Source organism: Phascolarctos cinereus, unplaced genomic scaffold, assembly GCF_003287225.1.
Source record: "Phascolarctos cinereus isolate Bilbo 61053 unplaced genomic scaffold, phaCin_HiC Scaffold_1;HRSCAF=81, whole genome shotgun sequence".
Classification (NCBI taxonomy): Eukaryota; Metazoa; Chordata; class Mammalia; order Diprotodontia; family Phascolarctidae; genus Phascolarctos; species Phascolarctos cinereus.
Genome location: NW_027555514.1, coordinates 198,567,010 through 198,593,899, shown reverse-complemented (window position 1 = coordinate 198,593,899; position 26,890 = coordinate 198,567,010). Strand labels below are relative to the sequence as shown.

At 37.6% G+C, this 26,890-nt stretch overlaps 1 protein-coding gene across 1 annotated transcript; it reads right to left on the bottom strand.

The window, feature by feature from the left end:
• On the bottom strand, positions 1 to 26,299 carry LOC110203693 (aldo-keto reductase family 1 member C1-like). Its single transcript, XM_078156277.1, is given in 10 exon segments — positions 1 to 961; positions 5,828 to 5,910; positions 11,617 to 11,762; positions 11,765 to 11,781; positions 12,181 to 12,290; positions 12,943 to 13,065; positions 14,290 to 14,367; positions 17,528 to 17,644; positions 18,702 to 18,869; positions 26,154 to 26,299. Coding segments are annotated over 10 exon segments (972 nt in total). The 5' UTR covers positions 26,241 to 26,299; the 3' UTR covers positions 1 to 918.
• Between the last annotated feature and the right edge of the window lie 591 nt (positions 26,300 to 26,890).

The following is a 26,890-nucleotide window of genomic DNA, read 5'->3' as shown; positions in this document are numbered from 1 at the left end:
TTTAGTGTAATAGATTTTTATTTGATACATTGGCCATTAATTATTAAAATCGTTAGAGTGCACCTGGAATAATGTGTATTGAAGTTACATCTTCTTTACTACAGGCAAATCCCAGCTTCAAAGATCTACTTTTGCCTTAGGAGTTACCTCAGATATGAATATTTGTTATCCTCAAGGCATACAGGGGTTAGTCTTCTTCTGGGTTTTGAGCAATCTATCACCTATTCATTATTTGAGCGAAATCATAGCATGTGATTGTTTTCTTACTATGTATATGTATGTATGTATGAATATGATTGGCTTTCTTCCATACCCCATAGTACTGGCAAATCTCATTCCAGAAGAGTTACAGAAATTACTGCATTCATGCTGTATACAAAAGTAGCTGTAATGAAATTGTAGAGAACTGAAGGGGACTGCCATTCCTAGGACAGCACATCTACACTACTATATGGGTGGTACAGTGAAGAAGTTGTCCATGAGAGTTGAGGAAATTAAGAAATTGAGTAGTTAGGATGCTGGAGGAGATATCAATATTGATATGTTGAAGTACTTCAAATAATGGTAAGATCTCAGGAAAGAGTAAGACTGTGAGCCAGATGCTAACTCTGAGACAACCTCTCTGAGGGGAAGGTTACCTTTTTTGGAAAAAAGTGGATAATACTTTCACTACTGTATGGTAAACTTTGAAATGCTACATAAATGTGTACCATCATATCTGTCTTCTTGAGGGCAGGAAAGGCAGAGCTTATAATAGAACAACTGCCTTTAACCTGTGCTTTGGTGTAGGTTTAGCCATGGTGCATGACTTAACCATAATACTGGATTTAATTTCCATAAAAACCAGCAGAATGCAAGCTATTCCTTTGAAAGAACTGCAATGTCTTAGGGCCACAAATCTTCTGAGTCAAAACTTCATTAATATTCATCATTAAAAGGATAGTTGGGAATGTCTTGGAATCTAAAAGGAGAGAAACATACATATACAGGTCTCATTCATTAAAGAAATCTCTCTAACACACCAACTCCAACAACTTCCCTTCTCCCAAACCCACCTGCTCAAATACACCCTTTCCCGAATTAAGAAATATAGTCTTTGTAGTGGTTTGTTTTCTTTGGCCATGCATCTAACTACTGAATGAACACTTAGCTATAGATCCCTCTTGCCTTGGGTTCAAGCAGGTTTTGTTCAGTTTCCTTAAACAGAAAGCATTTCTGAGACACAAGGAAAATAAATGGCTAGAATACTAGACCTAGAGAAGGATATGGCAAACCACTGCAGTATCTTTGCCAAGAAAATCCCAAATGGGGTCACAAAGAGTCAAACATGACTGAATCAACTGAAGAGTAAACAAAAGATCCTGGCTCTGGAATCAGAAGACTTGGATTCAAGCTGTGGCTCTCAATTATTAGCTGTATGACTATGAGCAAATTACCAAAACGTCTCAGAAGCTCCATTTCCTCATTTTTAAAATGGAAAATAATATTTTTGGACAACTTGTTTTACAGGGTTATTGCAAGGTTCACTTGACACTATGGGTACAAAGGACTTTGCAACCATAAATCACTATGTAAATGTCAACAGAGTGGAAGTCACCTCCCTTGAGTCAAACTGGTAGTAAGTGGCAGAGAGAGGAATCAAAGCTAAACTTAAGACTTAAAATTCAGTGCTTTTCCCATGATAATTGTCACATTGCCTCCCTAAACCACGGCATACTTTATCCATATCAATTCACAAAACAAGCTTTGCTCCCACAGCATAGAGGGAATTTTAGAGCAGGAACAGTATTGTGGTGGACTTTGGACAGGCTGTACTATGAACTCCATTAAATTCTGATTGTTTCTATACAATCAGAGGGAGGAGATATTCCAAGGGCAATCAAGAGCATAGTAACTATTCCACTATGCTGCAAGTCAGTCAGTCAATAAGCATTTACTATGGCTACCATATGTGAGGCACTGTGCTAAGCGATGAGGATGCAAAGAAAAGCAAAGGACAATCTCTGCCCTTGCAGAGCACACAATCTAATGGGAAAGACCGCAAGCAAACAAATATGTAAAACAACTATATACAAGAAATAATCAAAAGAGTGAAGGCACTGTAAATTTTCTTGTACATTTTCCATTTTTTATAATCTCTTTGGGATACAGATTTAGTAGTGGTATTGCTGGATCAAAGGGTATGCATAGTTTTATAGCCCTTTGGGCATAGTTCCAAATTGTTCCCCAGAATGGTTGCATCAGTTCACAACTCCACCAACAATGCATTAGCATTACAATTTTCCCACACCTTCTCCATCATTTATCATTTTCCTTTCTGTCATATTAGCCAATCTGATAGGTGTAAGGTGCTACCTCAGAGTTGCTTTAATTTACGTTTCTCTAAGCAATAGTGATTTAGAGTATTGCTTTTTAAACTGTGCGTCACAACCCACACATGTAGGTCGTGACCCACAGTTTAAGAAGCATTGAAAGAGTTGAGAGTGAAAAAAATTTTAAGAAGAATATAGATAGCTTTGATTTCTTCATCTGAAAACTGCCTGTTTATATCTTTTGACCATTTCTCAGTTGGGGAATGACTTGTATTTTTATAAATTTAAATCATTTCTCTATATATTTTAGAAATGAAGCCTTTAAAGGATCTAAGACATTTCCAAAGGTCACATGATGGAAAATGCTGTCCACATCCAGAGAAAGAACTATGGAGCTTGAATGCAGATTCATGCATACTATTTGTTCTTTTTTTCTCTTCTGTTTTGTTCCTTTTCTTCTTTCTTGTGGTTCTTCCTATTGGTTCTAATTCTTCTTTACAACATGACTAATGTGAAAATATGCTTAATAGGAATATATATGTAGAGGCTATATCAGATTTTGTGTAGTCTTGGGAAGGGGGGTAGGGAGGGAAGCAGAGAAAATTTAAAACTCAAAAGCTTATGGAAGTGAATGTTGAAAACTAAAAATAAAGAAAAAAAGGAAAAAAAAGAAATGGAATAATGATGATGACAAGGGGCAGCTGGGTGCTACCCAAAGACAATGATGCAGATGAAGATGACAACAATGATGAAGATGATGAAAACAATAAAAAAGAGAGAAAACATGGGGGAAAAAAGAAAAAAAGAAGTGAGGCCTTTATCAGAGAAGCTGGTTCTAAAAATTCTTTCCCAGCTTTCTGCTTACTTTCTAATCTTAACTGCGTTGGCTTTGAGTAAAAACTTTTGAAAGCAATCAAAATTATCCATTTTGTACTTCCTAATGCTCTCTACCTCTTGTTTCGTCATAAGCTCTTCTCTTCTCCATAGGTCTGACAGGTAAACCGTTCCTTGCTTTCTTAAATTGCTTATGGTATCATTCTTTATGTCTAAATCATGCACTCATGTTGACCTTATCTTGGTATACTGTGTAAGATGTTGCTCTATGTCTAGTTTCAGCCTTACTGTTTTCCAGTTTTCCCAACACTTGTTGTCGAATACTGAGTTCTTGTCCCACAAGCTGGAATATTTAGGTTTATCAAATATTACATTACTACAGTCATTGACTACTGTGTCTTAAGTACCTAATTTATTCCACTGATCTACCACTCTGTTTCTTAGCCAGTACCAAACAGTTTTGGTGGTTGCTGCTTTATGAAACAATTTCATATCTGGTACAGTTAATCTATCTTCCCTCACATTTATTTTCATTAATTACCTTCATATTCTTGACTTTTTTTTTCTGGACAAATTTTTTTATTATTTTTTCTGGCCCAATAGAATAATTTTTGGCAGTTTAATTGGTATGTCACTGAGTAAGTAAATTAATTTAGGTAGAATTGTCATTTTTTTTATATTATCTCAGCCCACACATGAGCAACTGATATTTTCTCAGTTATTTAGATCTGACTTTATTTGCATGAAAAGTGTTTTGTAATTGTATTCATATAGTTTCTGAGTTTGTCTTGGCAAGTAGACTCTCAATATTTATATTCTCTACAGTTATTTTAAATGGAATTTCTCTTTCTAGATCTTCTGCTGGACTTTCTTAATAATATCAGATTGCATGCTGTCTTGGCGAAAGAGGGGGGAAGGGAGGGAGAAAAATATTTGGAACTCAAAATCTTATGAAAGTGAATGTTGAAAACTATCTTTACGTGTAAATGGGAAAAATAAAATACTATTAAGTGGGGTGGGGGAATAAAAAAAAGAGGGAAGGCACCAGAATTAAGAGGGGTTGGGAGAGGCTTCCTGCAAAAGGTAGCAGTCTAGTTGGGACATGAAGAAAACCAGTGAAGCCAGGAGACAGAGGTGAGGGGAAGAGTATTCCAAGAATAGAGGAGAGCCAGAGAAAACATCCAGAGCCTAAGATGTCATGCCTTCTTAATAAATAACAAGAGGCCAGTGTCACTGGATGCTTGAGTAAATGGCAGGGAGCAAAGTGGGAGAAGATTGGAAAGAATGGGGAGGAGGAACTCTAAATGCCGAACAGATAATTTCGTATATGCTCCTGGAGATGACAAGCAGCCATGAGGGTTTCTTAGCTGACAGGTGTTTGACTTAATGGTGGCCTAATGGAGAATGGACTGGAATGAGGAGAGACTTAAGGCAGGCAGACTTACCAGAAGCCTATTACAATGGTTCAGGTATGAGGTGAAGAGGGCCTGCACCACAGTGGTGGCAGTATCAGAGGAGAGAAAGCAGTATATTCAAAAGATGCTGCAAAGGTGAAATCAACAGCGCTTGGCAATAGATTGACCGTGAGAAGGGGTGGGAGTGAGAGAGAGTGAGGAGTCAATGATGACACCTAGGTTGTAAGCCTTGGGGCTGGAATGGTAATAGGGGAAGTTTGGAGGTGAGGAGTGTGTGAAGAAAAGATAATGAGTTCAATTTTAAATGTGAAAAATAAGGTTGCAAAGTTAGGAGACAGAAAACCAAAGATATGGACCATGCTTATTTAAATGATCACGTTTATATAATTACCCAAAAGCCCTAGGCTAATGTGGAGCCAGTCACCTACTGAGAAGAAAAGCAGTCATGGGAAGAGGTGTGGGGCTTCTCTGAACCTCACTTCCTGAGGAATGATAGACGAGTGCAACAATCCTCATAGGAAATGGGTTTGAAGGAAGCTACACCCAGTTTCCTTTATCTATCCTTGCATGCCTATGACTGTACTCTTCCATGGTAACATTAAAGAATGTTGCTCTAGTGTTCAACTTCACGGAATCGAGGCTCTACAGCACCCTTCAGACCTTATTTGGAGACTTTAGACATCATCTAATCCAAACCCTTCTTTTTCCAAATTTTCCAAGAAACTGAGATTCAGAGAGGAAAATGGACTTGTTCCTTGTCTCATAGCTAGTAAGCATCAAAAACATAACTAGAACCTGTTTCCAATGCAAGGTATCAGAGATACCTTTTGTGTGGGAGAAGTTTAGTTACTGAAAGTGAAAAAAAAAAGCCATTGTGCATGAAAAAATGATAAAAATCCATCTATGATAAAATACGAGTTTTCTATTAAACTATAAAGACAGAGAGAGGACTACATAGAGAACTGAACAGCCATGTCTGAAGGCAGACAAATGACTGAAGTTGCAAATACCTTATTGCAGTTTTACATTTGACCATCAATTGCTGAAAATTTTTTTCAGACCTGACCTAGCATAAGATAGGTTCAGAATGTAGCTTCAGAGAACAGGAAGAGGAGATGTGATGACCACTGCAAAATATTATACTTCATAGATTTGTAACTTCTCCATGAAGGACTTGAAAAAGGACTCCTTCCTCTAAAGTGCTACCCTTCATCCCTACAGTAACACACCTCTAAGAAAAAGTTAGATATTAAAAGCAAAACTCACTGATTAAAGGTTAGGTAACGAAGGTTTTTGTTAAGGCCATCAATGGCTTTCATGTCTTCTGGAGTCAACTGGAAGTCAAACACCTGCCAGGGAAGAAACGATATTATAATAAGTAGGATCTGCTTGTAGCACCTTAGAATGGAATAGGCAACTTAATTCATTGAATCAGTCACATTCTCCACTGAGACTCTTATAATTCTCTTCTGGTGTTGGAGGTGATTAGGCTAACTGAAAACTAGCTACTGCCACTTGATAGTTCCCATCTTCTTGTGGGTGGAGTCACCCTTTTCTAACTCCTCCTTTCAGAGTTGTAGACTTCCCCTTAATCTAGAACTTTGCATTTACCTGATCATGAACCCCTTGGGGATTCAGGATATTGATACAACAGGTTCATGTTTACAAATTTTTAAGTCTGCTTTATGTAGCAAATAATTGCCCCAAATTTGTTGCAAACATATTTTCCCCTGTGACAACAACCATATGTATATTTGAAGCAATATAGTTTTGTTTCTGAAAATATTCAAAACCATCCTACACACAATGATTTCTGTGTCTGTATGGCTGACACCATACTGATCACTTCTGACTTAGCACAACATGTTCTTGAAGTTTCTCAACCTGTCATCAAATTGTTTCCAAACAGCTATGGTCACAGGAGTCCAATATTTGAGTGCAAACCGATTTCCAATAGATGATCAGATGTATAAGCATACTCTTATTTGCTCTCTATATACCACACCAGAGAGCTCCTTCATTCCCCTTTGTTACCATATAATTCTATCTCATCAGTGGCATAATCATATGATCAAGATGCTATGAATATTTGCATTCTTGCAGTGCAAATAAATCTCAGGCTGTTTGAAATCCATGAGCACTTATAAGCCATCTGAAATTATTTCATTATCACAAGCATTCAGAAGAAACAAACCTTATATTGCCTCTCATTGTAATATTAAGGCTGTTTTCTGATTTAACTATATCTTCCACTTATGATACTATTCTTCAGTTAAATGAACTGGTTGTCAACACTCATCAGTGTTTCAGCAGAGTGTCTTTGAGGGTATAGCCAGTATGCCAGTGATATAGAAGAATGAAGTTATATCTGAAGAGATTCTCTCCTTACAAAGATTAGTGTAGATATAAAAATTGTTAAAAAAATTAAGCAATATATGTAATTACACCTTAAGTATATTTATCATTTAATACTATGCTACTTAGTAGAAAAGTAAGTCTTTTATATCTTAACTAGCTATGTATTTTCATTAATTAGTTAGGTAGCTAAAAATTTTAAATGAACTTCCATCTTTAAAGAAAGATAGCTTATAAAATTCTCCTACTATTTTCCACCACGTTATTTATGGGAGCAAGCATTTTCACTTTAAACTTATTTTAAATGAAAATATGGAGATAAACTTGATGTGAAAACAGTTTTAAGATTGTGTTTATCTAATATTAGATCAAATATTATACAGTTCTATCCAAATAAAAAGGTCATATGTCAAAATTAAATTTACATATGATTACTATATTAGGTTAAACATATACCAAATTGTAACATATTTCATTATGTTAGTCATATTCAACAAAGTTGGTCAAATAAATTTAATATGAAGTCTTGCCGATAATTGTAAGAATATGAGGTCTTACTGGAATACTTTTTTTATAAATTCTTGGCAAATTTCTCACATAATATAATTCATAATTATAATTAGAGTTTTATTTTGTATTTAGAGTTTTCATAATTATGAGTAGAATTATAATTACATAATGTAAATTTCAATTTGGAGCTTCTTTTGTAAAATTTATTACTGGCATTTTAAGCACGTCATAAATAAATCTAAAACAATATTATGAACAGTATATGGAATTACACTGGTGGTACACAACACACTGTATGTTGTTGTTGGAAAGGGTTTGGGGAACAAAAAAGTTGGGAACTGCTGCCATAGTCAACATTTCTACAATGTGAGAAGTAAATGTGCCTGAAATTTCTTATACTTATTCATTCTCTTTTCCCTAATGCTATTGCTTTCACTCCTTCTTTGTTCTGGTTTTGAAGGTGTTAGCAGGGTGGAACATGACATCTTAATTATATGGTTGTCACCCAACTTGAGAAATTTGTAAAACATTTTTAAATCATCGAGATTCCCTCTCATATAGCTACCATGCCCCTAACTGGATCCCTCTATTAAAATTCAGGCTGAAAGGCTCTATGCCCTCTGCCCAGTTTTCCTATTCTTCATCAAGTGCTAAGGTCAAAGCCCTCTTCCTCTTCTTTGCACTCCCCGGAGATGAATAATTTAGCAAAGAACCAACATTTAGGATCTATCACTTTAAGTTAGCTTTAGTATTAATTAAAACAGAAGACTGCAGATTAAGGTAGAATATGCAGTTCACCTCCCAATAACTATAATGTCTCAAAATGAATTCTAGAGCATTAGAACCAATGAAAAGACAGAGTGAAAAAATTTTCCAGCCAAACACAACTTGGAAAGTTGGTAGGAAAAGTCTGTCTCACAGGTAAAAGGGGAACACAGTACAATGCAGGCAGCATCCAGTCAAACCAGCATCAAAGTCCTGAGTCTAGGCTCAGGTCAATGACTCTGGCACAGTAGGCCAGAAGCCAGTCCCCACAGTCCCTGAGCAGCAGGCAGCTGAGAGACCTCTCACCCCAAGAACAACAGACCAGTGGTGAGGTCCCTCTATCCCAGTACAAGAAGCTTTGGATAGTGTCCCCTCCACCCAAAGAACAGACTCCAACTTTAAGTCACATAATAGACTGGGAAATGAGCAAAGACCAAAAACAAACAAACAAAAAAAAACTGACCATAGAAAGTTACTATGGTGACAGGAACAATTAAAACACAAACTCAGAAGAAGGCAACAATGTCAAAACACCTATATGCCAAGCCTCAAAGAAAAAATGTGAAATTAGTTTCAGGACCCCCCAAAAAAACTACTAGCATGCTCAAAAAGAACTCCTGGAAGAGCTTTAAAAGGATTTTTAAAGTTAAATAAGAGAAGTAGAAGAAAAATTTGAAAACAAAATGAGAGCGATGCAAAAGAATCATGAAAAAAGAGTCAACAGCTTGGGAAAGGAAGCACAGAAAATAGAAAAATGCATACAAAAATTCACTGAAGAAAACAACTCCTTAAAAATAATTGGCCAAATGGAAAAGGAGGTACAAAAGGTCACTGAAGAAAATAATTCCTTAAAAATTAGAATTGGGCAAGTGGAAGCTAAAGACCCATGAAACATCAGGAATCAATCAAAAAAAATTTTTTTAATGAAAAATAGAAGAAAATGTTAAAAGTCTCATTGAAAAAAGAACTGACCTGGAAAATAGATTCAAGGGAGACAATTGAAAACATTTGAAACTATAATAAAAAAAAAAAGCCTGGACATATTTCAAGAAATTATCAATGAAAATTCCCCTGATATCCTAGAACCAGAAGGTAAAATAGAAATTGAAAGAATCCACCAAACAGCTGTTGAAAGAGATCCTCAAATGAAAACTCCCAGGAATATTATAGCCAAACTCTAGAACTCCCAGGTCAAGGAAATAATACTTCAAGCAGCCAGAAAGAAACAATTGGAATGTTGTGGAGCCATAGTCAGGATTATACAGGATTTAGCAGCTTCCACATTAAAGGACTAAAGGGCTTGGAATATTATATTCCAGAAGGCAAAAGAGCTAGCATCGCAACCAAGAATCACCTACTTATAAAAACTGAATATATCACCCTCAAGTGGGAAAATGTTTATTTGATGAAGTAGAGGGCTTTCAAGCATTCCTGAGAAAAAGACAACAGCTGAACAAAAATGTGATTTTCAAATACAAGACTGAAGAGAAGCATAAAAGGCAAACAGGAAAGAGGAAAAGACATAAAGGATTCAATAAAGTTAAACTGTTTACAAGGAAAGGTGATACGTCTAATTCTTAAGAAGTGTGTCAGTGTTAGTCCAGTTAGAAGGAGTATACATAGAGGGAGGGTCAGCTATAAGTGGATTTTGATGTGATGACATAAAAATGAAATAAGGGATGGAAAAGAGGATTGCACTGGGAGCAGGGGAAAGAGAGGTACAATGGGGTAAATTATCTCACAAGGAAGAGGCTTTAAAAGATAATAACATATACTCTTTCGGATATAAGAACCTAGCTTACTATATAGGGAAGTAGAAGGGGTGGGGAATAACAGCAGCAGGGGGACTGATAAAAGGGAGAGCAGATTGAGAGAAATGGTGGTCAGAAGCAAATGCGGGTGAGGAGGCACAGAGTAATAAGAACGAGAAGGATAAACAGAGGGAAAATAGAATGGAAGGAAACACACAGTAATCACGACTGTGAATGTGAATGGAATGTATTCACCCATAAAATGGAAGGAGACAGCAGAGAGGATTAAAAACCAGAATCCTACAATATGTTGTTGTCAAGAAACACATTTGAAGAAGAGAGAGAGAGAAACAGAGGGAGAGGCACAGAGAGAGAGAGAGAGAGAGAGAGAGAGAGAGAGAGAGACAGAGTGACAGAGAGAGGAAGAGAAACATAGAGGCAGAGACAGAGACAGACAGACACAGAGACAGAGAGAGACAGAGAGAGTAAAGGGAAGGGGCTGGAGAAGAATCCATTACCCTGCAGCTGAAGTACCAATTAAATGAAAACTTAACAATTTTAAAGAAGTTTTGGATTTAATGTCTGCCATCTCAGGCAGCCAAAAGACTGGGGAGAATGATAGGAGAGGTAGGAAGGAGAGACAGAGCACACTTTTACCAGATCCCCCAAGGAGACATTTCAAACGAGATGTTTAAGACCTCTGAAATTTAATACGTCCCAAACAGAAGTCATTATCATTATTCCCAAAGCAACAATCATTCCAACTTTCCCAATTTCTGTATAAAGAACCATTAGTTGTCCAGTCTCCCAGGTTCATAATCTTGGTTTTACCCTTAATTCCTCACTTTCCCTCACCCTACAAATATAATTAGTTGCCAAATCTTGCTGTTTCTGCTTCAACATCTCTTATATCTCATCCTTTGCTCAAACAGCTACCATCATCACTTCTCACCTGGATTATTGATCACTCTCCTTCAAGTGACTCCCCAGTTTAGTCCATTCTCCTATTGCTGACAAAGTCATTACCCTTAAGGGCAGATCTCACTCTGTCATTATCTTATTCAATCAAATCCTTATTGTCTTGAGGATAAAATATAAACTCCTCCACAATCTGGCCCCACCCTATCTTTCTCTTGGTTCCTCACACACAACATTGCATCTGCTATCTCCTTCCCTTTGCACTGGCCATCCCCTATGCCTGAAATGCATTCTCTCTTCACTTCTACCTCACAGAATCCCTTTCTTCCTTTGGTATATCTCAAGTACCAACTTCCATATGAAGTCTTTTCTGATTCCCTTAACTGCGAATGCTCTCCCTCCCAAACTACTATGTATTTACCTACTTTGCATCTCTTTTTTTAAACAAACATGATATAAAGTGAATAACTATCAAGCAGTTATTCCAAAGTGTGTGTTACATAAACACCACATACACTGTCTCCTCAGAAAATTGAAATGAACAACTAGTTTCTTGGAGTTTTTTGAAAGTAGGAGAATGTTGGTGAATTCACACTTCTCTCCACCAGATTCAATCACTGAAGTCCACTAGACTCTTTAGGAGTCAGCTTCCTAGTGACCAGCTTTCAGACGTCTCTACTTTTCATCATTTTCTCCAATATTCCATTCATCAACACCACAGTTTCTGCAGCTGCTTAACCCAACATGCCTCTTTACCTGAAAGTTCTCTTTGATACGCTTTTCAGTGAAGCTCTTTGCCAAGACTACCACCCCTCGCTGAATCTGGTATCGGAGAGCAACCTGGGCTGGGGTTCGATTGTGCTTCTTAGCAATGGCTCCCAGCACTGGGTCTTCTAGGACAAGGGAGAATTTTGATCTACCCTGCAGGGGAAAACAAACATGTTGAAATCTGTGGTCAGGGAAGTGGGGAAGATTTCAATGCCATGTAGATAGTAATCATCCTTTAGCTTTTTTTACATTTTTCAAAGCATTTCCATAGACATATCATTTGAACCTATAATAATATCATGAGGGGGTAGGGCAACTGTTATTATCTTCTTTTTACATATGGTGAAATGGGGCTTGGAAAGGTTAAATTCTTTCTTCAAGACCATGCAATTAGTAAAATGCCAGAAGTCAGATGGGAGGCAAATCCAGTTAATTAGAACCCACATAATGCTGTTTCTACTACTCAATGTTGCACAATTTGTAAGCATGCAAAAATTTGGGCAGTCAACTGTATTAGTGATTAAGGAATCCATTACAGACCCCCTTTCTCACCATGCAGCCTCTCTGTGGGTTCCCAAGGCACTATATGCTACCAAAATGATATCATTTGACTTGCAGAACTCCAACAATTTGCTCTGGTTCAGGTAAGGATGGCATTCCACCTGCAGTACAATACATACTGAAGTTTGGGCTTATAAAAATAAGATGCATGAGGCCAAAAAGGACAATATTAAGCTTTTTGGTAATCAAAGGACTTTGGAATTACCTAGCTACAACCCAAAGCACAGAATGTTAGCATGTCTATTTAAGGCCCTTTTCACACAGAGCCCTTAGTGCTGAAAGGAGCAGAAAAGGCAGTTTTCAGTTAAGGAAAAGATTTAAATTAGTTAATCAAGAATGTAAGATTCAGATACTGCCATTGATGAATAGTTTGATGCCTGAAAGAAGTAGGAAAAGAACTTTGTTTAATAAAAATGTTTAAATGTGTTTGAAGAAACACTGGTTTCAGAGATGATTTGAGCAGTTTTGAATAGAAAATCACTGTGTGATAAAAATAGACTCAAATGACCTTATGGATTATATAGAATGAAACCTTACATGTCTGTGAAAAGTTTTATGGTTTAAAGAATCAAAGAAATAAGTTTTATTTATTTAAAGCTGGGAAAATGTGAGTAGAAAGAAACAGTTTCAAAAACAAAAAATGATTTAGAACCATGATGAAGGTAGGAATTGCAGGGAGCTGTAGTCCCTCCCCTCATTTATCAGGAAGGGAAGGATAGGAAAGAAACTGCACTAGAATAATAATTGTTTTACCTGATTGCAGACAGGTTTATACTTAAGCCCACGTTTATTCAGGATCATCTCCAATTGCCTGCGGTTGAAGTTGGACACTCCAATGGATTTCACGAGGCCTGCATCCTTACATTTCTCCATGGCCTGAGTAGAGAGGGATTGTGAATGCCTATAGATTCCTGGAGGACATGTGGAGTAGAACCCTTTCCCCATGCATCACCTAGCCTTGATCTTTTCGCTTCCTCTCCTCTGATTTGAAAAAAAGAACCTCAGGAGAGGACACTTCACAGAATTCAAACCTGGAAGGGGCTTTAGATACAATTTAGTTGAACTTCCTCATTTTTTTTTCTCTTTTGGTCAAGGAAACTAACATCTACAGAAGTTATTGCCAAATATCATATAAGTAACCAAACCATGATTTGAGTTCAGATCTTCTGACTTTTTTACTATGCTGGTTCAGTGGACAGCTCTTTATCAGCCATATTTCTGGTTTTAAAAGAAATATGTTAACTGAACTTCATCTACGTGACTACCTTTCCCATCAAACTATGAATATCTGGAGTTAAGTGATTATTTCAGGAAATGACATTTAAAATCATAGGAGCCAAAGCCAAGATACTCAGAAATATCAAATTAGCCTTTTATTCTTTGAAAAGGGTGATAAAATCCACACTGTCAAGAAACAAAAGTGGTAACAAACACCAGAAAAACAACCCCCCTCCAACTTCTAACTACTTTCTCTTGTTTTTAATTTCTGTTATTTTCCAGCACCCTAATTACTCTCTTCCATGCCATTCCCATTCAATTTGTCATGGGTTCTTTCCCCTCGATCTCAATCTGACAAGATGTCTAAATTTCTTGGAGTTTGTAAGAAACCCTGGGAGTGTGACTCTTCTCTTTGCCCTCCCCATTCTATAGCCCACCTCAGGGGACCCAAGATCCCACTGTCACCCACAGAGGCTGCTTCAGCAATACCTTAAAGTACATAATTCCCTGGATTTTCTGATTAGCCTGCCAATCCTCATTAATCCACACTTACATACTTTTTATATTAATATAGAATAAGAGAGTAAACCTTTAATGTCAACAGACTTCACTATCTTTTAGTCCAGCTGCCCTCATTCTTCAAGTCATAGTTGAGATGACTCACTCAACATCCCCAAATCAGTGTCAGAGCTAAAATTAGAAGTCTAGGTTTCTAGCCTTGCACCTGTTCCACTTAACAAGCTGCCTTCCATCTTTTCATTTGAGAAAATTTGCTTCCAGCTACCTGAGGATCTTCCTCTCCAGTCACAACCACTATTCAGCAGGGCTATCTTGACCTCAAAGCCACAGCATATTTGTTGTCTGCTTCCACAAGTCACCTACCTCCCAAGTATCACGCAAATCCACAGAGTCACTGATAACTTTCTTATTTTCATCGAATGGGAACATATCTTTGCCAGGCTGTAATTAGAGAAAGGAGACTGTTCTTCTTGAGACACTCAAGCAAGTGAGTTATTCTATTCAACTCAATGAACATTTATCAAACACTTAATATCAAATAAAAAATGCCAAATGAGGCACTGAGCCAGATGCCACAAATAAAACATGAAATGGCGATATAGTTCTTGCCTTGGAGGAGTTTACCTTCTACTAGTGGCAATCAAGTACATAGGCAATTATAATACAAGTCCACAGGATTAGAGATGTAGACCTAGAAAAAAAATCTTAGAGATCATCTAATCAAACCCTCTCTTTTTATTATATACCTAAAACTTTATTGATAATTTGGGACACAAAACGATTCTCTACAAACATTAAATTAAGCCTCATAAAAAGGCACATTTTCTGAAACAATTAAGCAAAACTGCCTAATTTAATTACACGGTTCTGACTGATAGTGTGTCACTTTTTAATTTAGTAGTCTACCATATTTAAAAAGAAAATATGTGTCCTTTAACTTGAATAGTTTAGAATGTTTTATACGATTGTAGTCATGTATATCCTTTCACTCATTCACTCATAAAGCACTTATTAATCACCTATGATATGTACCAAAAGGAAACAATTCACTACAGGTTAGTTTTAGTAATTCCTCTTTTATTACCCATGGCCCAGAATCAAACTGCTAAATCCTTGGTTCATTTTTATTCATTTCCCAGTTAATCAGCTTTCCATAGTTGCACCTTGTTTTGCTTGAAGAAATTCTCCCCTCCCCTAACACATTTATTCCTCTTCCCTCTCTGACTCCCCTCTTGTCCTTCCTCAGTCCAATCGACTCCCCTGTTCATTTCTTAAACTTCCCTTTCCCAGCATGGATGATAGGATGGTTCAAGTATCCCTTCAATCCCCAACCCTCTCTTTCTGTAGTGTATCTCCTTTAAACACCTATACCCACAGTTTCTTTTTGCTCCTCACTGACCCAATAGACACAGTTGAGTTCCCCTTTTAGTATGGAAGCACTGGACCATCACCCAGACTCTTAAGGCTACTTGGACTTCTTGAAATTTCTCATATTTCTTTTGTCTCTTGCATTTTTTGGGACGCAATTGGGGTTAAATGACTTGCCCAGGGTCATACATCTAGTAAATATGTGAGGTCAGATTTGGACTCAAGTCCTCCTTAGTCCAGGGCCAATGCTCTATCTACTGTGCCACTTAGCTGCCCCTCTCCTTTGCATTTCAAAAACTGTTAAAGAAGACAGCCTCCAAAAGTAGAGGCAGGCAGCCCAGCTGCCACATACCCACTCAAGCACAACTAAACTTCATTCACACTGAATAATGATCAAGAAATTAATGAGAAAAACAAGTAATGAAATCTTCTACTCCAGAACACAAAAATTCATCCAGCAGCCCAAAGACAAGAAAAGCCCTTTCTCTCCCCCCAAGCAAAGCTTCCTAGAGAGATGTGGCATCTCTAGTCTGCAATGCTCTCAGTCTAGGTTTAGCAAGAACGGAGGACTCACCTGAGTAAGCCCTAGGGTGCAGGCCTTGAAAACCTTGGGGTGGAACAGATGGAAGAAATACTGAGGTGCTACTGAACTTAGGTCAGAACAGCCAAGGCCAAAGCTAAGGGGATCTGAACATTCTGTTCTCAGATAGCCTAGAAAACCCAGCTCTCTAAACCTCAAAGAACATGGGGAGCCAAACTCTAGAAGATAGAGGTCAGTGCAAGAGCCCAAGCCAAGACCAAGCAGAGCAAGCCACTTGACCCAAAAGTCCAGCAAGAGCCCTTGCCTGGCCCTGGAACAAAGCCCCATTTAAGAAACTGAATTCAGAGATGACTAAATCAAACACCCAAAATAATTTTTAAAAGTATTGTAAATCCAACTAAAAAAAAAGAAGAGAGAGATTTATCAGTGTAACAGATTAAGTATACCACATACTGGTGCAAATATATCTAATCCCTTGATATGCAACAAAAAGAAGACTCCAGTTACTGGAGTAGGTACTCACTATTTAACAAAAACTGCTGGGAATATTGGATAGTAGGATGGAAGAAATTAGATTTAGAACACCTCATACCTTGTGCAAAGATAACTCCAATGTGTATGGACCTATCTATAAAACTTTAACATAAATTAATTGGACAATCTTGCTTGTTTCTACCTAGGCAGGTTTGCTCTCCCTGAGGCAACCTGGGGCCTTACCAGGTCTGTGCTGGCTTTGGTGGAGACAATAGATAGGCAGAGCTCAGAACTCAAGGGATCTACCAGCCTTAGCCTACCGAACAGCAGGTAGGGAGAAAAAATAAGCAACACAAATAGTCATGTATATCCTGATGGATAAAAATGTAGAATCCCCAAACCTCCTGGTGGTCTAACATTAGAAAGTCCCTCAGCCTATGCAATGTGAGTATGACCTTGACAATGGACTTATTCCACTGTTGGGGTTTCTTCCTATCCTTGGATAAGAGACACTGAAGTTTTTCTCTAAAAGACTGTTCACACAATTGTCAAAGACTAATTGTAAAACTTGTTCTCTTCCCTTATCCTCTGCCTTTAAACATTGTTTATTCTGATAGTAAATCCCACACTTGCATTCAAATACTCCTTTTTTTCTCCTTTGACTGATACCCCAAGCCTTTTCTGTGAATGCTTTTTTTCTATCCTAATTGTTATGCAATGTTTGATTGGCTGTGTACTCTAAGAAGCCTGAAGTCATAAAACCAAATCTATACTCAATCAAAGAATATGAATTGCTATCAGAAGACAGATTCCTTAGTACTCTAATAAATCTCTAAGTTTTTTCCTCCTATCTTTGACCCATACTCACTGGTCCTGCTGACAGTATGCCTCTCCCACAAGTCAAGAGAATTCCCAACACAGGGACTATAGGCATTCACCACCATGACCAGCCTTATCTCTTAAGGTTAAATCAGGATATTTAGGAAATGTTTACTTGTAGGCATCTACTTTAAATATGAGGACACTGACACCCAATCCTATCAACAATGATTTTTTTTCCTGTCAAAGCATTAATCTGCAGTCCTCTAGAGACAAAGCCCAAATTAGGACAAAGCATTCCTTCACTTCTTACAGAAGCAGGGCTGAAAATGCCAAGGCTGAAAAGGGAGAAATGTGGTCAAAATGTCTTTGTATACCTAGAGGGGGTCTAGTACTTACTTTAAAAGAGATGGGAAAATGGATAAGGTAAAGGTCAATGTAATCAAGCTGCAGGTTTTTCAGAGTCTCTTCCAGGACCGGCCTGACCATTTCTGGGCGGTGGTACGTATTCCAAAGCTAAAGGGAGTGAAAGAACATTCAAAGTAACCTGGAGTATTCTTTATCAAAGCAATTCCTAGCAGAACAGCAAATTGTGGCAATACCAGGAGAGCAGACTGAGTTCCCCAGAGTGGCCAATTTACAAAAAAATTACGAAATAGCTGAAATTCATCCTTGTCACTTAACCTCTCTGTGCCTGTGTTTCTTTGTTTGTAAAATGAGAGACAATGAATAAATTCTATCTACCTTCAAGAGTTCTTATGAGGTTCAAAACAGATGCCACATGCTCTGCAAACTGCAAAAGGGACCTCTTTGGGAAGTAGAGAAATTTATCCACTACAGCAAGGGTCTTGAACTGCCTGTTGAAGGAGGTTGGGAGTGAATGTACACCCAGTATGGAGACATCTCTGAATCAGGGGTTTTACAAAAAATATCAGACAAGCCTGGAGCTAGAAAGATAAGGAGGAGAAGTAGGAATAATTTAGATTTTAGTCTTCAAGATGAAATTTAAACTACTGGTATAATTATGAAATTGTCAGTTCAGAGCAGTGAGTCCACTGAATAAAAAAAAAAAAAGAAAATGCCATTTGGCATGTCATAATGAGAAGAATAAGCTCACAGCTGCTCATTCAGAAAATATGGTCACTATACCTACTTAATAGTTCTTCCTGGAGATGCTCATTTCTCTCATTGTCCCTGAGGTGATTTCTTAATTATTTATTTGAGAAATTAAATGTCTAGCTATTTTACACTGCTTTATAGGAGTGTAAGCTCCTAAAGAGCAAAGATGGTATCTGTTAATAATCAATATCCCTGTGCAAGTGTGAGTCTTGCTTAATGGCCACTCTGCTTTTGAAATTAAATGACCGGGAGTTCAATTCCATTGTTTCTCATCAGCACTAGCTAGCGTTCCTCTTTTCCTTTATGCAGCATAATTCATTTTTCTTTTTTCAGATTTTCTTGGTTTGGAGGCTTCTTCTTTGTTCCACATAGGATATTGTTTATATTTGGTCACATTTTTTTACCATGAAAAAAATCCCACAAAACTCAATCCCTGATTTCCTCCCAACAATACCTTCCCCGTGTAGAACATGTCCTTTCTGGTCACTGTCCCATCTGCAATCTTCGCTTGGATTGCCCGTCCAATTTCTTTTGCATTTTCGTATACAAAAGCCCCATCAATGTGGCGGTAGCCAGCTTCAATAGCTATCTTTGTGGCCATCTCACTTTCACTTTTGGGAACCTAAGGATTCAAAGGGAGAGAGTTTCAACCTGGATAAAGACAGCTTAGTCCAATGGACCTCTTTCCCTAAACATGGCCCTTTAAGTATTGTTTCTCCTTCCCTCTACTCTTATCTCTCCAGTTCCACTTTCTCCCTTGCTTGTCTTTCCCTTAGTCAAGTACTACTCAAGTTCTTCCACACACAGCTGCTTTTTGTAATTGTTTTCTTTAGATCCTAATGCTTGTTTATTTTTCCACTTGGTCATTCTAAGAAGTAAGGGGCTATTAGGTAATAGAGAGAATTAAACATTTTGCCAGATAGACAGATGCCCAGGTCAGCTGAATTTTTTGGTTTAGACTTCAATTTTAGGATATGCTGCTACATTGCATGCTTTTACTCCTCCCACAGCCCATAGTTGAATAGAAAGTTTTGTTTTAAGTATATTGAGCTCCAGGCTACCACATGAGAGCAGAATACCTTGCCAGAAAACTGACCAATCCGAATTCGCATTGCAAAACCAGTAAGGCTTAAAGGACAAGGAGAAAAGCTTTCAACAATGAAAAGTTTGGAAGGATTTTTAGGGCATTAGGAGGGAAAATGAAAAAAAGATAAACTTGAGAGAGTCACTACCAATCATGGATTGAAGGAAAAAAAAGAAAGAAAATTAACTTGATGTCTGCTATCCATAACCACTCATTTAAATTAAAATTCTAGAATCACCTAAAGGGGCAGGGCAAAAAGTTTAGAATTACTGTTAGGGAGTTTATACCTACAACCTCAGGTATAGTATTAATGAGGATAAGAGGGCAAACCACAGAGTTTAGAACTATTGGTAGTGAGATTTTGCCAACAACCACTTTAGGTACAGATATGGAAAGACCAATTAATCATAAAAGAATTAGAACCATCAAACCAATAAATAGGCTAAATAATGATGTTGAAGTGTAACTGGCTACTTACTCAGCTCAATGTTACTTAGTTTTGATTTACATGTAACAATGTTTTACACTTTTTTCACATGTATATGTAATACTGTATGTATGTTGTCATTATGTATGTTTTTTTACACTTGCTAGAGTTAGCCTGATTTGAAGTAGCTTGTTAAGTGGTGCTTTGAAATGTGATATCTGTATTACACGTATACTATATTTCTGTATGGCTCTGAGAGTTGCACTATAAGGAAAGCTTAGAGCCACAGAACTGATGCTTTCAAATTGTGTTGCTGGAGAAGACTTTTGAGAGTCCCTTAAACAGCAAGGAGAGAGATCAAATCAGGCAATACTTAAATTAGTTCAAATACTGAAGCTGAAGCTTAAAGGCTTTGGCCACATAATGAGAAGACAGGACACAGTGGAAAAGACCTGATATTGGAAAAGATTAAAGGGAAAAGGAGACAGCAAAGGATGAGATGGATACATAGTGCCATGGAAACAATGAACATGAACTTGGACAGACTTTGAGAGATAGTGAAGGGCCTGGTGTACTGTCGTCCATAGGGTCACAAAGAGTCACACATGACTGCACAACAACAAACATTATATGTCACATTAGGGTAAATGATATATATCCCAAAATGATTTTCAGGAAATAAAATTATGGGGTTGCAAGGAATATAGCACCCAGTTTAGCAGCTTTTCCCACAGAGTCTAGGTACTATCACTATATTTGTAAGAGAGAATAAAAAGAAGGGAAAAAAAGATTGTGGCAGAAAAAGACATTAACCTCTCCTCTTTTTTTCCCTTTAAAAAAGTGTTTTATTAATTTATTTTGATGTATCAACAATCATTTCCATAAGCTTTTGAGTTTTAAATTTTTCTCCCTCTCCCTCCCACCATCCCTCCCCAAGATGGCTCACAATCTAATATAGGCTATACATATAATTCCTATTAAACTCATTTTCACATTAGTGATGTTGTAAGGAAGAATTAGCAGCAATAGGAGGAACCATCAGAAAGAGGAACAAAACAGAAGAAAAAATAGCAAATACTCTGCTTTAATCTGCGTTCAAACTCCAAAGTTCTTTCTTTGGATGTGGATAGTATTTTCCATCACAAGACCTTTGGAGATGTCTTTGATCCTGGCATTCTCCTTCTCCTTCTCCTTCTTTCTTCTTCTTTTTTTTTTGCTTGTTTTTGTTTTTTTTTGTTTTTAGGCGATTGGGGTTAAGTGACTTGCCCAGGGTCACACAGTTAGTAAGTGTCAAGTGTTTGCTCTGAGGCCGGATTTGAACTCAAGTCCTCCTGACTTCAGGGCCGGTGCTCTATCCACTGTGCCACTTAGCTGTCCTGCTCCTTCTCCTTCTTAAGGAAAAATCTTCAACTAGGTTTCTCCCACCAGAGGAGGGTATGCATGGAATAAATACGAATTAAGGGAAAGGCTTCTCCTTCTTTTCTCTGTCTATTCAAAGGAAAAGCTGTTAACTAAGGCTGACCACAAGTGAGAACTTTGGAGTCCATAGTAAAGAAAAAGGCCTAAAGAAAGAAAATTGAGGTTGTAAAGGAAAGATACTCAACTTGATCTGATCCCCCAGAGTAGAGGAGACCTAGAATTCAACACCTAGGGCCTCAGCAATAAAAATGAATTACACAAAAATTAAAGTATAAAACTTTTATGAATACCGAGATGACAAAGGAATAAACCAAAGAGAATGATGCAAAAACTTCTATGATCAAAACCACAAAGGAAAAAAAGGCTTGCTCACAAGAAAACTTCTTATTCTTTGAAAAAATAATATGAGTTTAAAAAAGGTATTACAAAAGAAACCAGAATTATGGAGGAGAGAACTGAAAACCAGTAGCTTAACAGAAGAGGTACAAACTTTACAAATCAGAATGGATCAAACAGAAATGAATGATTCTAGGAGACAACACAATTCTTAAAACAAAGTCAAAAGAAATGTCAAAATTAGAAAATATAGTGAATGTGAATGGGATGAATTCATCCATAAAATAGAAGAAGTTGGAATGGACTTGGAAAATAAAATCTAACAATATATTGTTTATAAGAAACATCCTTGACACAGACACACGAAGAATTAAAATATGGGGTTCGGACAAAATCTGTTATGACTCAGCGGAGCACAAAACAGCTGGGGTAGCAATTATGATTTTAGTCAAGGTATTAGCAAAAATAGACTTAATTTAAAAGAGATAAAGACAAAACTACATTTTACTGAAAGGTTACACAATGGATTGATTTCATAATTAATATACATGTAATCGATGGGCAGAAGTATTAAAAACAAATTAAAAACTAAATGAAGTATAAGGAGAAACAAACCATAAAACTATAATAATAAGGACTTCAATTTACCCCATCAGCTATAGATAAGTATAGCAAAAAATAAATGAAAAATTAAGAACATGAATAGAATCTTATGTAACTTAAATATGATAGACCTCTAATGATTATTGAAAGGAAATAGAAATGAGTATTCCTATTTCTCAGCTGTGTATGACTCCTTTGCAAAACTTGATCATGACTTAAGATCAAGATCAAATGTAGAAAAAAATATGTGCATATATCACTTTACTTATAATAATATACCAGATACTGTAAGCAATAAAAAGCCCTTGGAATTTATAGAGCAGGGGAGTGATATGATTGGACCAGAGCTTTAGGACAATCACTTTAGTGGTTGAATGAAAGATGAATTGCAATGAATAAAGACTTATGGCAGGTAGATTCATCAAAGGTTATTATAATAGCCCAGGTGTGAGGTGACAGCCTTCACTAGAGTAATGGCAGAGTCAGAGGAGAGAAGTAGGCGTATATGAGAGATGTTGCAAAGGTAAAATCAACAGGCCTTGGCAAAACAATGAAGGGTGAGAGACAGGGACAAGTAGAGTTAGGAGTGATCTGCAGGACTGGGAGGATTACAGCCCTCCATAGCAAGATAGGAGAAAGGTTTAGGGGGAAAGTTGTTTTGAGTATGTTTAGTTTAAGACTTCTACTATAAATCCAGTTTGACTTATCTGAAAGGCAGTTGGAGATAAGAAAGGAAGTAGAGACATTATAGATGGAGAGAGGAGATATGAAACAATAATTAGCAGGGATCAAGTGAGGCTTTTTTTTTAAAGCATGTTTGTAGACAGAAAGGAAACAGCCAGTAGGAGAGATTGAAGATAAGTGAGAGGAAGATGGGATGGAATCACAGAGGGGTTTGCTTTGTTGAGGAGAAAGGTAAGTCTTCATGTGAGATAGGGGCAAGGAAGAAATAGTGGCAGAAGATGTCTCAGAGGGAGCTCTTGGCATTTGGCCTCAATTATTTTAGTAAAACGTGAGGCAAGGTTCTCAACTGAGATCCTAGGTGGGGAAGAGCCCCAGGAGATTTGAAAAGGGATGAAAAAGTTTGGAAGGATTGTCTTGTATTGTTTATATCTGATTATCATATTAAACATCTTTCAAGTTGTAACTTATTTTTTTAAATGTTACTTACATTCAACAAAATTTACAAAATAAAGAAATATAACATGAAGTTTTATAAATATAATAAGTATATGAAATATTGCTGCATTTCTTTCTTACAGATTGGTCTATATAAAATATAACTTATTAATAACTAGTTTGTAATTAGCATTTTATTGTTTTATATTTTGAATTTTCCTAAGTGTAGGTAGAATAAAATGTTTTCTTTTTAAATTGTAAGTATAAAATGTAAATTATATTTTGGAAGTTTGGGGGAAATTTTATTATTATTGTATACACTTAATGAATAAATACAAAAGAATATTATGTATAGATTATTAAGTAACCTGATAAAAAAGACTATGCATTTTTTTGTTTTTAATAAAACATTGAAAAACTCTGGTTTGAAGGTATAGCAGGGCCTAATGCAGATAGCAACCCTTGCACTCCTTAGCGGAAAATACTTCATGAAGTTCTGTGAACAAAAAATATTCATCACCTAGTAATCAAACTTTTGATGATGTCTCCAGGTCACAGACAGATTCAAATTTTTTCACAGGCTCATGTAAAAAATGAGAAGGACTATCCCATAATTAGTCCTTTCTCACACTTGGACTTTGATTTACTATCATGACTACTTTGTGGACTTCCTACTCCAAGGAACTTTGAAGGTAGCTGCTATTATTAACCCCATTTTATAGTTGAGGAAAACAGGTTAAAGAACTTGGCCAGAGTCACATAGCTAGTTAGTGCTTGGGGCCAGATTTTAACTCAAGTCGTCCTAACTCCGGGCTTAATCCACTGAGCCATATAGCTACCCCAGGAGAAGAATTACACATAAGAGCAATGCAGAACAGCCAGCATTCCTAACCATACCACAAAGCTTCATTTAAATATCATTTTGTCCAGAAAACCTTCCCTTATCCCATTTCTCCATCTCCCCACTTGGTTATTATCTCTACTTCAAACTTCTCATAATTCTTTGCAGTATAACTCTCTAATGTAGTTATCATATAACGTATATTTATAGTTTTTCTGTGTCTGTGTCTTATTTCTCTTTTGGTTTGTATGTTTCATGAAATTAGGGGCAGTGTCTTAGCTAACAGACCAGAAAGTATTAACGGGATTCCATCTTGTTCTCCCTAGCCTGAAGGTCTCCAGATACCATGTTCCATTTTCTTGTTAGGGTAGCCCTGCTTTGGCTTGTACCCTTCCTCAGCTACTCAATCAGCAAGTCCAGACCTTCATCGTATGTAACCTCAACCAATCATAAAATTTAGTGCAGATAACTGCCAACTCCTTCTCCTTCTTCCATCCCTTGCCTTCCCCCCAAAAGTCCTGGTTTCACCTCAGAACTAAAGGGGAGGAGGCAGACAAAGCATGTCTAACAGTGAGACAGTGACACCTACGGAGAGAACGGGTTCAGAGCTGTGACTTCTGATCTCTCCACACCTGGGCTATTTCCCCACAAAACCCAAAGTACTTCAAGAGCCCAGCCATCCTGAATGAAGGAAGAAATAAACTGCCTGCTCTCTGGAGACCACTATGTGGAAGCAGAGACAAGGATGGGGCTGGAAAAAACCTCTTTCTCTTGGCTGGCTCCCATCTGCGCTCAGATGTTAAGCAAAATACAACCCCACAATTACCTTTCTGTCTCTTTCCCCTTTACTAGCTGCAATATTTACACAGCATCATGGATACTTCCCCAAAACAGCTTCGCTTGACATACATTCTTTTTCCTAATGCTCAGACTCCTTCAATATCCAGATGCCCTCATGCTGACCCTGCATTTTCTGCACCTGTATTTGAAATAAAGCTGTCCCTTCTCCTCACCCCCCAGGAAGTCAGGGGAATCCATCCACACATCTTCCAACATCCATGTTACCCCTCCCCCGCCCCGAGGCACACAGGTTCAATAAGTAATCTGTCCATAGACTACAACCGTTACTCTTATAAGACACTGTCTCTGGTAGAAATTTACTTCAAAGATGGTGCACCTTCATAGTAATTTTGTGACTGAAAGTGTAATTATGAAATGGGTTGTGCTTATGCCTTCACAGCCAAAAGAGCTCCTTGCCTTGCCCTGGGCAAGGTCTTTCTCTCCAGTGTGGTTCTGTTTTCGACCACAAGCTTCAGTCAAAGGAATACTAGGAAAAATTAAGGACCAAGTCAACTACAGGTGAAAAATTGTATTGAAAAAAAAATACAATTAAATTTAAATTAAATTAATTTTATGTAATAATTATAGTTTATAAGATTTGTATAATTTATAAACACAATGAAAATAATTAAAAAATAATATTAAATCTGGCAAATATTCTACAACAGAATTTTTTAAAAAAACATGACTAAGCAGAAGTAAGGCAGGTGACAAAACCTCTATTTTTCTCTTAGCACTTTGGCTCCTGGATCAAGCATGCATCATATACAGCCCCACATTCTCTCTACTGGATCATTTAATTATTATTTGTCAAGGTCTCAAAGATGGGAAAGGCAGATACAGCAGACACTGTGTGCCACAGATGGTCCTCTCCTTTCCTCACACACTCCCAAGAGCTTTTGCAAACTCTGGGCTTAGTGAAAAACCTTCCTCCCTCCCACCCGAGGGCTGATCTCACCTTAGCTGTCTTTTTCCAACCTGGGAAGAACTACAACTCCAGGCTCTCTGGCCTGCCGGTGATGGTTAACTTCAAGATGTGATGTATTTACTACAGTGTCAGGTTTATACAGAAATTCGCTGTCCCGTATTTGACATGTAATTATGTATTTCTACCCCAGAGTCTCTGTGCCATACTGAGTGCTATGTTATGAGAAGGGAATTAGAATAACATACCTCATCTACCCTTCCAGTGTCCAACTCACCCTCACCCGCAAACCCCAATGCTCTCTATACTTACACTCCTAGGTGCATAAGTACCAAGTCCCAGCACTGGGATGGTATTCCCATCATTCATTGTCACTCTATGAGAGCTGGAAAGAGCCATTTCTTTCACCTCACAGGTCAGGTCAGTTCTGTGCAAAGTCAGAAACCTCTCACGCTGTGGCAAAGACTAATGGACAGAATCGCTGGCTGTTTATATTTATACTCTATTGCTCAATAAAGCTCAGAGGGAGTGGCATGGTTATTAAGTTGCATGGGGTGGGGTGGGGGAACAGCAAGTCATGATCACCTTTCTACAGCTTCCCCACAAAAATGGCTGCATTGAAATGTTAAAGTGAGTAAACAAAGTCTCCATTTGACTTAAATTTGATTGCTATCCCTTTTTCAGTAGCTATTCCTAAAGAATGGTGGGGGAGTCTGAGTGGGAGGACTGCAGATGGAAGGCTAGAATAGGGAAGAAGTGGTTGGGGAGGGAGAGATCACAGAGAGGGAGCAACATGATGGGAAGGGGGGAAAAGAGAAGAAAGCTAAGTTCGTGAGCTGATTTGGCCATATTTGCTCAAGTCAAAACTGTCCCAGCCTCCTGCTCATATTTCACTAATTCATCAACCCATACCTGTATTGTTGTGTGGTGTGGGAGACCCATAGCTAGAGTCTGAACTTTTGGAGAAAGCACTATCCAATTATATCTGAGACAGGCTAAACATAAGATGTGCCAGGCTAGAGGGCAGGTGGTGGGGTGAAGTGTGCATA